This window comes from Pinus tabuliformis, chromosome J, assembly GCF_031772625.1.
Source record: "Pinus tabuliformis cultivar Carrire ecotype Pingquan chromosome J, CPIR1, whole genome shotgun sequence".
In the NCBI taxonomy this organism is placed as follows: domain Eukaryota; kingdom Viridiplantae; phylum Streptophyta; class Pinopsida; order Pinales; family Pinaceae; genus Pinus; species Pinus tabuliformis.
In genome coordinates this window covers 1,455,357,711-1,455,372,229 of record NC_142295.1, presented here as the reverse complement: position 1 = coordinate 1,455,372,229, position 14,519 = coordinate 1,455,357,711, and the positions used below count along the sequence as shown (strand labels likewise).

Below are 14,519 nucleotides of genomic sequence, written 5' to 3'. Positions count from 1 at the left end.
AGCCCGAGACACCAATTCTATCATACCCACGAGATCTACTAGTACATTCAAATCTGTGTTTCCCATGCCCTCCTCATTTAAGATGTAAAATGGTTTGGAATTAAAATAGTGTCTTGACAATTTGGAAAGACAAAGGTGATATTTATTTCATGCTTCTAAATCTTGTTTAGGACTAAGAAACTAGTAGAGCCCGAGACACCAATTCTATCATACCCAAGAGATCTACTAGTACATTCAAATTTGTGTTTCCCATGCCCTCCTCATTTAAAATGTAGAATGGTTTGGAATTAAAATAGTGTCTTGACAATTTGGAAAGACAAAGGTGAATTTTAGTTAATTTTTGCACCTAATTGGTGAAGAAGAATGGCAGTGTTCATGTATCTAAAACCACAAATTGTTCCAAAGACAATCACATCTATGTCTTAATAGCTTCTCTATGTTAGGTGGCATTTCTATGTTTCCCTGAGTATCATGCTATTCATTCATTCATAACTATAATAGCTATCTTAATAAACATTGAATTTAAGATATCTTTTAATTTGTATTTATTTAAATTTATAAAAATATGAAAATAAAATTAGTTATTTACCAAAATATTTGGAAAATGAAAAAGTTATTTTAGTATTTAGTTATTCTTTGCTAAAATTAAATGTATTTTAGTATTATAATTCAATATGAATAAGAGATGTGTTAAATTTATGATCGATTTTGAAGCTTCTAATTTAGAGTTTTGTAGTGATTAAGAGAAAACACAAAAAAAAGAAAAAAATCTAATTATTTTAAAATTTATTAAATAAAAAATATTTTTAATTTTAATTATTTAGATTACAAAAAAAATTTCGGCCAAGACCACATGAGACATCATTTGTCGACGCATTTCGAACCAACTAGTGTGGTTCATCGTCAGGACAAGTTGAAGAAACAGATCCAGCTTAGCATGTTAAATAGTCTGAGCAGAGACTCCAACGGCTAAATCGACCAACGACTAATTTTGACCTACGGTCCATACGTCAAATACTATTCATAATTTAATAATATTATTATTAACAAATTATTCATCAATTATTATAAAATATATATATCATATAGTTGAGGTTAAAAATTTTATTAAATGGTTAGTTAGAAAACGTAAATTATTTGATTTAATAATATAAGTAAGTATTTATACTTAATATTATATTGGTAAAATAGCCTTGATAATAATATATTATTAATATTAGTAGTGAAAATATTATTATTAATTTAATATTATTAATAATATTATTATTATTATTATTATTATTTATTTATGGAAAAAAGTTAAATTAGGTAAGATATATAGATAAATTATTTAGTTTATTTATCTAAATTATTTATTAATAATTATATATATATAATTATGTATATAAATATATTAATAATCTTAGATAAAGTTAGGTAAAAGATCGATGAAAAAAAAAAAAATAAATAAATAAATAAAATAAATAAATATCAGGACAAGTTGAAGAAACAGATCCAGCTTGGTAGTTTAAATAGATAGAGCAAAGCCCCCAACGGTTAACAAGACTAACAACTACTTTTGACTAGGTACCTTAAAAAATGCTACCCCGGGGACCAGTCCTTTAAATAAATTAAAAATAATTAAAAATATATAATAGTTATGTTCAATTATTACCTAAAAATAATTCATGTTAAAAGTTAGTTAAGGACAAATAACTAAAAATCATATCTAAGGGGAAAAATTACCCTAGAGGGGACAGTCCCTCAAATAATAATAAATAATTAAAATTATTTTTAAAATAAATAAACAACTCAATTAGTAAAAATAATTTATAAAAATAGTTAGTTAGAGATAAATAATTAAAAATTATATCTAGGGGAAAAAATATTTCTCATAGAGGGACCAATCCCTTAGAATAAATAAATTAATTATGTGAAAACTTTTATATTAATAAAACTTATATGATAATAGTTAGTAATGGTAATAGTTAAATAAACATAAATAATAAAAAATTATATTGAATTAAATTATATTAAAATTAAAATATAATTAAAACTAGATTATATTAAAATTAAAATATAATTAAAATTATATTTAAAATCAAATTATATTAAAATTATATTATTAAATTATATTAAAAAAATGTTATAATAATTAAAAATATATTACCCTAGGGGGACCAACCCCCTAAAATAACATGATTTAATTCAAAAAATTAAAATTTTTAAGTTAAATTAGTAATTCAAAATACTTCGTGATAATATTTGTTTACAAATAAATTAATAAAAATAAGAAGGAATTAAAAACCGGACCATTAAAATGAGTAAAATAAAAATATATATGTATATATAAAAATATATAGAAGAATAAATAAATAAATAAATAAATAAAAATAATTAAATAAATACATAAATAAATAAAATAAAAATAAAAATAATAATAATAATAATAATAATAAGGACTAGGCTGAGAGTGCTGGGACCCAACACCAACTGATTTTCCAGCCATCATCTCTATTGAGATTACTCGGCCTCTTTTCAATCTCAAACGCCTCCCTAAATTTCCGATGATGGAAGTGCGAAACCTTAGCAATAACACTAGCTTCTTCAATAAAAACATGATGATTGGTTTTCTCGGCGTGCTCAGCCAAAGCGGAAGACTTAGTATGCCTATGCTTAAGATCAGCTGCATGTTCACTAATCCTCTGATTAATGGAGCGACCAGTTTCCCCAATGTAGGGGGTCCCACAGGAACAGGGGATCAAGTACACACCTTTCATATCCTTAGGGTCGATAGGATCCTTCGCTGATCTGAGCGACATGCGAATGGTGTTCAGGGGCCTAAAGGTCACAGGAACATCATGTGACCTGAGAATCCTACCAATCTTATCAGTAGTCCCCTGAACATAAGGAAGAAGGACACCAGGAACTCGCTCCTTTAGTTCTTGATGAGATACTGAATTCTTCGAAGCTTTAATGAAAGCCCTCTGACCTAGGAATCTACTATAACCGTTCTCAACCAAGACATCAAGGAGATGGGATTTTTCTTTCTCAAAACTCTCCTTATCCGAGATCCTTAGGGCCCGAGTAGCCAGGGTATTGAGAACCCCCAGCTTTTGAGCCGGGAAATGATGGGAACTGGCATGAAGATACTGCTCAGTATGGGTTTTCTTCCAAAAAGATACTGCTCAGTATGGGTTTTCTTCCAAAAAACTCGGTGGCCAAGGGAACCATCACTATTCCTAGAAATAAGAATATCGAGGAACGGAAGGCAACCATCGACCTCCTGCTCCATGGTGAACTTAATGGCAGAGGATTGATTATTGAGATGATTGAAGAAGAGAACTAATTCCTCTTGGCCGTGAGGCCAGATAACATTGGTGTCATCCACATATCTTCTCCAAAGCTTTGGCAGGAGCCTGGAAGAGTTTAGAGCCTTGGACTCAAAATCTTCCATGAAAAGATTAGCAACAACAGGGGAAAGGGGTGAGCCCATGGCAACCCCGTAAGTTTGCTCGAAGAACTCTCCCTCAAAATAGAAAAACGTAGAAGTGAGACAGATCTCAACTAACTTAGCAGTGTCAGGATCTGTTAAGCGGTTGATCACCTCCATGGCCTCACTAATAGGGATGCAAGTGAAGAGGGAAACAACATCAAAACTAACAAGAATGTCCCCAGGGTCAAGCTTAATATCCTTGAGCTCCTTAATGTAGGAGGCCGAGTCCTTTACGAAGGACTCCGTACGACCAACCAAGGGCTTAAGCTTTAACGCAAGGAACTTAGCAAGAAGGTAGGTAGGACCACCAATGGTGTTGACAATGGGCCTCAAGGGAGCCCCATCCTTGTGAATCTTGGGGAGACCATATATTCTAGGCGCGATAGGGTTGCTTTCAATGAGTTTATGGTGCAGGGAACTCAATGAGCTAATGGATTTAATGGCAAGCGCCACGTTCTTAGCAACCTTCTTTAATGGATTCTTAGGAAGCTTTTTGTAGCTACCACTATTATGAAGATGATCCAACATCTTGCTACGGTAATCAACCTTGTTAAGAATAACGGCAGCACCACCCTTGTCTGCCTTTAAAACAATGATATCCTTGTTCTAGTTTAAGGATCTGAGAGCGACAGATTCTTCCTTGCTAAGGTTGCTCTTAGGGGGCTTAGCCTTTCTCAAGACAACCGCACAATCTTGCCTGATGGTGTCCTTGACCCTATCAGGTAAATTTCTGATCCCAAACTCGATGTCACAAATAATATCATCCACCGGGATTTTCTTCGGAGCCAAGGCAAAATTTAAACCCTTTTAATATGATTATTATTATTATTATTATTATTATTTATTTATGTATTTATTTAATTATTTTTATTTATTTATTTATTTATTCTTCTATATATTTTTATATATACATATATATTTTTATTTTACTCATTTTAATGGTCCGGTTTTTAATTCCTTCTTATTTTTATTAATTTATTTGTAAATAAATATTATCACAAAGTATTTTGAATTACTAATTTAACTTAAAAATTTTAATTTTTTGAATTAAATCATGTTATTTTAGGGGGTTGGTCCCCCTAGGGTAATATATTTTTAATTATTATAACATGATTTTAATATAATTTAATAATATAATTTTAATATAATTTGATTTTAAATATAATTTTAATTATATTTTAATTTTAATATAATTTAATTCAATATAATTTTTGATTATTTATGTTTATTTAACTATTACCATTACTAACTATTATCATATAAGTTTTATTAATATAAAGTTTTCACATAATTAATTTATTTATTCTAAGGGATTGGTCCCTCTATGAGAAATATTTTTTCCCTAGATATAATTTTTAATTATTTATCTCTAACTAACTATTTTTATAAATTATTTTTACTAATTGAGTTGTTTATTTATTTTAAAAATAATTTTAATTATTTATTATTATTTGAGTGACTATCCCCTCTAGGGTAATTTTTCCCCTTAGATATGATTTTTAGTTATTTGTCCTTAACTAACTTTTAACATGAATTATTTTTAGGTAATAATTGAACATAACTATTATATATTTTTAATTATTTTTAATTTATTTAAAGGACTGGTCCCCCGGGTAGCATTTTTTAACGTACCTAGTCAAAAGTAGTTGTTAGTCTTGTTAACCGTTGGGGGCTTTGCTCTGTCTATTTAAACTGCCAAGCTGTGTCTGTTTCTTCAACTTGTCCTAATATTTATTTATTTATTTATTTTTAATTAATTATTTAATTTATTTATTTTTTTATTTAATTTAATTTAATTTAATTTAATTTAATTAATTTATTTACTTATTTATTTATTTTTTATTTATTTATTTATTTTACTTTTTTCATCGGTCTTACCTAACTTTATCTAAGATTATTAATATATTTATATACATATTTATATATATATAATTATTAATAAATAATATAGATAAATAAACTAAATAATTTATCTATATATCTTACCTAATTTAACTTTTTTCCATAAATAATAATAATAATAATAATAATAATAATAATAATAATAATATTAAATTAATAATAATATTTTCACTACTAATATTAATAATATATTATTATCAAGGCTATTTTACCGATATAATATTAAGTATAAATAATTACTTATATTATTAAATCAAATAATTTACCTTTTCTAACTAACCATTGAATAAAATTTTTAACCTCAACTATATGATATATATATTTTATAATAATTGACGAATAATTTATTAATAATAATAATATTAAATTATGAATAGTATTTGACCTATGGACCGTAGGTCAAAATTAGCTGTTGGTCGATTTAGCCGTTGGAGTCTCTGCTCAGACTATTTAACATGCTAAGCTGGATCTGTTTCTTCAACTTGTCCTAAGGATGAACCACACTGGTTAAGCTGGATCTGTTTCTTCAACTTGTCCTGAGGATGAACCACACTGGTTGGTTTGAAACGCGTCGAAAAATGATGTCTCATGTGATCTTCGCCCAATTTTGTTTTGTAAATTTGATATGGATCACATAAGTCTAAACTCTACTATTTAATTATTTAAATAAATTGATTTATTTATACAAATTAAATAGATAATAAATATGTATAAGCTTAAAACACCACCCAAAATAATAAACTGTAACATATACTTAATAAAAAAATTCAAATCTAAAAAATAAAACTTAATAAATTTAATCACACTACTTTAAAAAAATTCTAAAATCTAATAATCTCTTTAATATAATTATTATCCTTTAACCAACTAAACTAAACATAAATAATTATTATATTAAACATTAAAAAGGCCCGATTCAAATAGAAAGGCCCGATCTTTGACGTAAATAATTTGTTACACATTTTTTGACGTAACTAATTTGTTACACATTTTTTGACGTAATTAATTTGTTACACCTTTTCCTTAATTAGGATATACCTATGGTTATAACCTTTTGAGAGTCAAAATGAAAGTTGGATTATTTGTTTATTAGGGGTGTAACACAAATTTTATATTATTTTTTAATATTTATTTTAAATAGTGTGAAATTTTATTATAATTAATTAAATTAATAGTTGTGATAGTTATTATTAGTTGTTTTTTATAAACGAGTAGTTGTGATAGTTATTATTAGTGGTTATTTATAAAAAAATCATGCTATTTGTTTTGTAATTATTTTATTGATGGTCTATAAAGGAGATAGCTAATCTGTTTCCTTACATCTTAAAAAACAAAATTTTAACCGAACAAAAAAATTTGAAAAATATTTCACACTCTAAAATATATTTTCATTTTCATTTTTATATTTTTAATACTTTTATTTTAAATAAATTAAAAATAATTTTTATTTTATTTTTTATAATTTTATTTAATATCAATTAAAATAATAAATTTGAACCCAAAAACTATAAAAATAACAATTTGAGGAAGATATTATTAATTTCAAACTAAAAATAATAAACAAATTAAACTTTTACCTATATCACATACCAATCCAATTTTCTTTCAATTTAGTTTTTATAACTTTTATGAATATGGGACGCATGAAAACTGAAAATTTACTCATGAAACACAAGACCTCACATGAGAACTATTCAAATTAATGTTTTTTCTTTCATGTGTGTAAATATAGTTGTGAAAGCTAGGTAATATGCATGTGAAAAGCAAAAAAACCTATAAAACTAACAATTTTAATTTTAAGAAAATATTATTAATTTCAAACTAAAAATAATAAACAAATTAGACTTTACCTCTATCACATATCAATTCTATTTTTTTTAACTTTTATGAATATGGAACTCCTAGAAACTGAAATTTTATGCCCGAAACACAAGACCTCGCATGAGACCTAGTCAGATCAATGTTTTTTCTTTCCTCTATGTAAATATAGGCATGAAAAGCTAGTAATATGCATGTGAGAAACTTCGGGATTGAACTTATTTTACTAGCTAAATACGCATGTGAAAAGCTTCGGGATTTGAAATTTTATTCAAGTAATCTAACACTTTGCAAGCTTGGATGAGAGGGGTTCTTTGGGTCAGAAAACATATGACCTCAGATTAAACACATTTAAATTTAGGTTATTCTTTTATTTTTAATAATAATAATAATAATAATAATATCTATTTTTAAGGTTACAGCTAAGACAGACACCAAATTAGTGTATAAGACTTTTTTGTTTATGGGACAAGGGATTGCTAAATCTACTAAGGCATACATATTTTACCGCCTCTAGTTTTGAACCTGTAACCTCTTAGGAGGAAACACATGCTCTTAATCATTAGACCCACTCAAACTGTAATATGCATATGAAAAACTTCGGGATTGAAATATTTGACAACATTAGTTTCATTGGGTATACTCCATAGCATCATTTTTCCTCAATTGCCAATGCAGTGAACATGGATGAATATAGCCGATAGCATCATGTTTCCTCAATTCCCACTGTAGTGAACATGGATGAATAGACAATTTTGAATATAGGGTTTAGAGTGTGTATACCAAAAGATACATGTATTAATGGCGGGCTTGTCGCTGGATGCGGTCTTTCCGGAAATTCAAAGTATTGGGAAAGAAAGATGCGTACAGGTCAAGGGTTCGAAATTTTATGAAATTGTGAGTCATGTTTGCAACAAAAAATATGGGGTGCCATAGGGGTGCTATAAAAAGCGAACCAGCTGGCCTGCCATTGGTGACCTTTTCCTCTTCACTCCCAATTCCTTGCAGAACTAGGAGTTTAGAGTTGCAGCATCTCCCCATCTCTAATACTTCCAATTGTTGCTTATTTGGGAAGACAGCCGTCTGATCTTGTGAAGCATGGCCTATCCAAGTAGTATTTCGAATTGCCTGCTCTTGATCGGAATCCTGTGTATCTGTAGCCAGGCGCTCCACTGTTTTGCAACACAGGCATTTGCACGAGAAGCAGCGCCTGGCAATAGCAGCAGCATCATCCCTGCTGTGGAAAGGTAAACAAACCACCCTACATAGATTGACTGAATTTAATTCTTAATGTCATTTATCTGGTATCATGATTTTTTTTTTTCGCTAGATATCTGGGATCATGATTGTTTTTTTCGCTAGGTATCCAGTATCATGAGTATTAAGTATGAATGTTTTGTTTTGTTTTGTTGTTGGTTATCTGACATGACACAATGGTCTATGTTTCATTGAAGAAATATGAACAACACAAGACGAGAGCTTGGCTTTTTGTCACAAGCAACGGGGAACCCTATCGATGACTGTTGGATGGCGGACCCCAATTGGCGCCGAGACAGAAAAAGGCTCGCAGACTGTGGCGTTGGATTTGGCAAGGACGCCATTGGAGGCAAAGAGGGAAGGATTTATGTTGTTAGGGATCCTGGTGATGATCCAGTGAATCCATGGCGCGGCACTCTTCGTTATGGGGTCATTCAGCAAGAGCCGCTGTGGATTATTTTCAAGAGAGACATGGTCATCCAATTGAAGGAGGAACTGATAATGAATAGTTACAAAACTATAGATGGACGTGGAGTCAATGTCCACATAGCAAACGGTCCGTGCATCACAATTCAGGACGTGAATCATATCATCATTCACAACATTCACATTCACGACTGTAAGAAACCAAATCGAGTAGCAGGCGCTCTTGTGAGGGATTCTCCATCTCATTATGGGTTGAGAGGGATAGCAGATCAAGATGGGATATCGATCCTTGCCTCAACCCACATTTGGATCGACCATTGCTCCTTATCCAGATGCGAAGATGGCCTCATTGACGCAGTCAGTGCATCCACAGCAATCACAATTTCAAACAACTACTTCACTGACCATGACAAGGTTCCACATTCAATCTCATCCCATGTCTGCCTACCTTCATTAAGAATATCAATTCTCATAATTTTCTTTCTTTCTTTCTTGAAAATCTATAACAGTAGTTGCTCTGTTCTTCTCTGTGTGTATTTGAGTACTGCAGGTAATGCTGTTGGGTCATGACGACAATAATATTGAAGACAAAATCATGCAAATAACCATAGCATACAACCATTTTGGGGAAGGTCTAGTTGAACGAATGCCTAGGTAAATAATTATATTAATCTCTGCCTTAGTTTTTCAAACGCAATAGATGTACAGTCATCTGAATCTAATGAAGTTAATGAGAAGCAAATTAGAGTTGTTATTGATGAATTGAATGAATGCATGCAGATGTCGACTTGGGCATTTCCATATAGTAAACAACGACTACACTCATTGGCACATGTATGCCATTGGTGGAAGTGCAAACCCTACCATATTGAGTCAAGGCAACCGGTTCTTGGCACCTGCAGATCCTAGAGCTAAAGAGGTAATTACTATATTCATGTTCACAAAGAAATAAAGCATATCAATATCAATTTCTATTTTTTTATCAAATGATCTTTAACAACAATAGAACATAATGCGAACTTGGTTGAACTTAAAATTTAACATGAGAATATTGATGTGATCTGCCTCAGGTCACGAAGCGGTTAAGCGCGAGTAATCAAGGGATGCTGTGGAATTGGATTTCAAGAGATGATCTGCTACTGAATGGCGCATTTTTTCAACAATCGGGATCGATCTCTCAAACCATGAGTACATATAGTCTAAATCCGATGCCTGGAAATCTTGTAGGAGCCATCACTCGGAAAGCTGGTGTACTCAGATGCAGAAAAGGGCGACGAGGTCGTTGTTAAATTCTATGTTTGATCATAGCATTGTCTTGAGTGTCCTCCACTGGTTGTAGTGACAACAACTAGAACTAGAGAGGAGTTTTGTGTTCAAGGACATTAGGGGGTCATGGAGGTTTCCGTTTTGTGATTATTTTTGTGGGTATCGTTTGATTTGGTTCGTTTGTGGAATAAAAGGGTGGCTTGCATTAACGCAATATTGACCCCGGTCCTCCAATAATGAGGAGTTTTTGTGTGCATTGAAACATCCAGGAGGATTTCAGGTTTTTTATTACTGTTGTGGTGCAGTTTCATTTGAATCCATTGGAATTCTAAATATTCTTTTTGTGTGAAATTAAAAAGCTCAATAGCTCTGGCTGGGAAAAAAAAATGCTCAATAGCTGCCTTACTCTGTATTTGGTATTCTTCATTGTCTTGTCAGCGAGAGAACTGAAAGCAAAACGAACTTCTGCCCAATTTATCATATCATCTGTATCTAATTTTTTTTAGAATAGTTATTAATTTCTTTGTTTTGATGATAATTACAATAAATATTTTGAAATATCTATTAAATTTTAATAGTATGATTAATCCTAAAGACAACTTTATCTTCAATATAAATCATAAACATCTAAAATCTAAAATTATTAACTCCTTTAAACTCTCTAAAACCATTCTTATTTATTATATATATTTTTATTTTACATATTAAAGTTATTAAATTAAATTTAGTTGTAGTTGATATTCTATACTCAACAAACCAACGGATAATATGAATACTTTAAACAGAAACATCTAAAAGCACCCTATAGAACTTTTTTTATAAAGGAATTATTAGCATACTGATTGTGCTAAATGTACTCATCTCTATCATATATATTAAATAAAAAGTAATATATATTTTAAATAAATAATTATATATCTATTTTATCTCTTTAAGGTTAACAGTGAATTTATTTACTTCTATAATAATTTTTAATAAAAATTTTAAAAATTATAAAGAGAAATTTAAATCTAAATTTACTTTTAAAAATAAAAATTTAATATAATCAAGTTTTTTTTAATAGATAATCTATTTAATAATTTTCAATATCAATTTTATAATTTTGAGAATTATTATATTGGTATTTTTAGTTTAGTGTGAGGTTTCAGCGTATAAATTCAACTGAATTTTAATTTTTCTTCTATATAATATTTTTAAGCCGTAAAGCTTTTCCCTATCTTCAGCTGTCTATTTGATATGTTGGATGATTGGAATGATTCCCACCATCCGATCATCATCGTAGCGGTTATGTAGTTAGTTACTGTAACGACCCAGCGCTGTGAATACGGGAAAAATGGCGAAGGCACCGCTGGGTTATAACATGAATCTGTTATAGCAAAAACTGCAAGCTGCTCGTTTGTACTCGTGAGCCAAACGATCGGCTAAATAGGACGAAAGGAACGCTTATACATTACAGCGGATGGAACTCACCATAATGAAAGCACTTGGATGGCGGATGAGCCCTGTAACGCCCTTTTCTTACACGGAGGCAATGGCTCAGCACCTGCAGTTTGACTGCATCATGAGAACCTCCATAGTCTCCCGTGTAACAGAGCTTCTACTCAGAAGTCTGTTTGGTAATTATGGATTTTTCTTGCCTGTATAGATTGATCCATTTTAATTTTATGCATTAATTTTAGGGATTAAATGCAATGCGATCTTGATTGATTTTCCAGAAGCGGAATTTGTGGAATTTCGGCCCTCCATAGTTGCTTTAGCGGCTATGTTTTGTGCGTTGGAAGAGCTGGTTGGGTTGAAGGCCGAGCCCCATATTACTGAGCTCTCCAGATTTCTCAATGCAGAGAAGGCAACTGCAATCCACATAATCCCTTTAATGGCATGCCATGATATCACGTCATATAAACTAATTAGCTAAGGTGTTTCGACATGAGAACTAATTATGTTCGTTTATTTTTAGGTGGATTTGCAAAATTGCTACCGGTTTATGGAAGAGAGGGTCGTAGATCCCTTGCCTCCAGTCCGTCTTCCAACCGTCTTAATGGAAAACCCAAATTTCTGACCAGTCCTGTGACAGTAATCCCAAAAGTACCAGAAAATAGAAGAAATGGAGTAATGCTGAAGTGCTCCCTACAGGAAAGCTCTACCAAATTTCATTTACCTAGCCGCATGAGAAAAGAAAGAAGTCCCCCACCACCAGAGACAATAAGTATAGAAAGGAGTGTTGTTGTGTAGATTCACATCATCAGTGAGTTAAACTGAATACCTTGATACAGTTAGAGTAGTGAGTTAAAATGAATACCTTGATACAGTTAGAGTTTTGAGTTGAACTGAATATATTGATACTGTTATAACCATATATCGATATTGTTTTGAGTTGAGCTGAATATATTGATATTGTTATAACCATATATCGATATTGTTATAATCACGATTGTTATAAATCCGTTGATACTGTTATAACCATATATCGATATTGTTTTGAGTTGAGCTGAATATATTGATATTGTTATAACCATATATCGATATTGTTATAAGCGTTTGTAAACAAACACATTGCTAGATTTAAGCACATGCAACAAAGCACATGGTGAGCTTTGAGCTCATGCAACAAAGCACATGGTGAGATTTGACCTTCTACAAAGTGATTAGCAGGAAGCGAAGCTTCTCCAGGAAGCCACCGACTGAATCCATCTCCAGAAACTTCTCTAGCTTATTAATGAAAGCATGTTCTTGTGTTCAATGTTTTTGAGTTGTGTTGGTACGCTGTGAGCCTCTGCTCTTAACATGGTATCAGAGCTGAGGGTGTGAGCCGTGAGGTCGAGAGCTGTGTGAGGCTCGGTGGAGTGTACAAGGAGGTGAGATATTGTTGTAAAGTGAGCTGTAGCTGTGAGGTGGGTCGGTATAGATCTCAGTATTACTTATTCTTGCGTTGGAGCAGACCAGCAGCAACGTTTTGGTGATCTGTTTTTCTTTTCAGCCTGGTGTGCACAGCAGAAGTGTGGTGAGCTATGCGTTGTGCGCTTGGGAGGTCCTGGCTGTACTGGCGGTGGCGGCAGAGGATGCACCTTGACTGCAAACACAAGTACCGCGCTTACTGCACGATCTAGTAATCCATCTGGTTGGTGTTGCCTGTGATTCTTCTTGCCATTTCATAGCTTTAATCATCTCTTTCTTCTATGTTTCATTCTGTGTGGTTTCTCTTTTACGTTTGAAGGAAAAGGGGTTGGTCGATTGCCATTGCAATTAAATCGATCTTTTTTATGCTGTGCTGGTCATGTATTTATATTGCACTTATTATCAGAAAAAACGCATGTTGAATGTTTTTTTGACACTACCTTTGAGGTGAAAAGAACAAAAGAAAATGGATTGGTTTTTTTATAGAGATATGTGGTTCGTAGTTAAAGAGGAGTGTGGAGGTTCGTAGTTAAAGAGGAGTGTGGAGGTACCATTATAGTGGATGTGATAAACCACAAAATAAGAGTCCAGTAGTTAAAGAGGAGTGTGGAGGTTCGTAGTTAAAGACAAATTTTCTTTTATGGTGCATGTGTGAGATCTAGTAAAATTTGAATTAGATTTGGTGGCATTTTGGTGACTTGAGGAAGTTTTTTTTTCTATCATGGCAAATTTATTGCTTGATAATTATATGAATGAATCCACCAAACTTGATGGAGAAAACTATGTGAATTGGAAATTTAAGTTAATGACTATTTTAGAAGGAAATAGTTTGTGGTCCATTGTGTGTGGGGATGAGCCCAAACCCACTGTTGCAGGTTCTATTGCAGATTGGGAGAGAAGGGAGACAAAAGCAGGTTCTATTCCAGATTGGGAGAGAAGGGAGACAAAAGCAAAGGTGTTGCTGCCTATGTCCGTAAAGGACAACGTTATTCCTCATATCAGAGATTGTAAGACATCAAAAGAAACATGGGATATGTTGAAGGGTTTGTATGAAACACCATTTCATATCTCGTGTCAAAAATTTAAGTGATAAGTTAAGAGATATTGGTGAAAAGATGTCTAATGCTGACTTAGTCACCATCATATTAAATGTCTTAGTGCAAGATTATCAAATTTTTGTTTCAAGTCTTGCAACTAGAGAGAAACCCCCTTCATTTGATGAATTGACAGGAATTCTTCTACAAGAGGAGGAGAGGATGAAGAACTTTTTGGGCTCTAGCAATTCAGATTTGGCATTGGTGGCCAAGGGCAAATATCCATACAAAGGCAAGCCATGGGACAAGAACAAAGGAGGCAAGTTTCAAGCAAAGAAAAAAGGTATGATACAGTCTAAATTTCCAAAGAAAAATGATGAGTGTTATTATTCTGGCAAACCTGGGCATCATTCTAAAGATTGTTATAAAAGGAAATATAATGAGTC

At 31.8% G+C, this 14,519-nt stretch overlaps 1 protein-coding gene across 1 annotated transcript; it reads left to right on the top strand.

Moving 5' to 3' along the window:
• The first annotated feature begins 7,996 nt into the window (after positions 1 to 7,996).
• Positions 7,997 to 13,279, top strand: LOC149232854 (pectate lyase-like). The gene is made up of 9 exons (XM_089382018.1): positions 7,997 to 8,092; positions 8,384 to 8,442; positions 8,650 to 9,292; positions 9,429 to 9,532; positions 9,659 to 9,797; positions 9,949 to 10,156; positions 11,824 to 11,990; positions 12,102 to 12,165; positions 13,083 to 13,279. The coding sequence occupies exons 1-9, from the start codon at positions 7,997 to 7,999 to the stop codon at positions 13,277 to 13,279; spliced, it is 1,677 nt and encodes a 558-aa protein (XP_089238144.1).
• The last annotated feature ends 1,240 nt before the right edge of the window (positions 13,280 to 14,519 follow it).

What these genes read in the sequence shown, in the direction of transcription:
- LOC149232854 (XM_089382018.1), top strand. Translation starts at nt 7,997, where the DNA reads ATGGCGGGCTTGTCGCTGGATGCGGTCTTTCCGGAAATTCAAAGTATT. An exon ending in GTTCGAAATTTTATGAAATT is followed by an intron (nt 8,093 to 8,383) that starts GTGAGTCATGTT and finishes TTTGCAACACAG; the next exon opens with GCATTTGCACGAGAAGCAGC. An exon ending in GATTTCTCAATGCAGAGAAG is followed by an intron (nt 11,991 to 12,101) that starts GCAACTGCAATC and finishes GTTTATTTTTAG; the next exon opens with GTGGATTTGCAAAATTGCTA.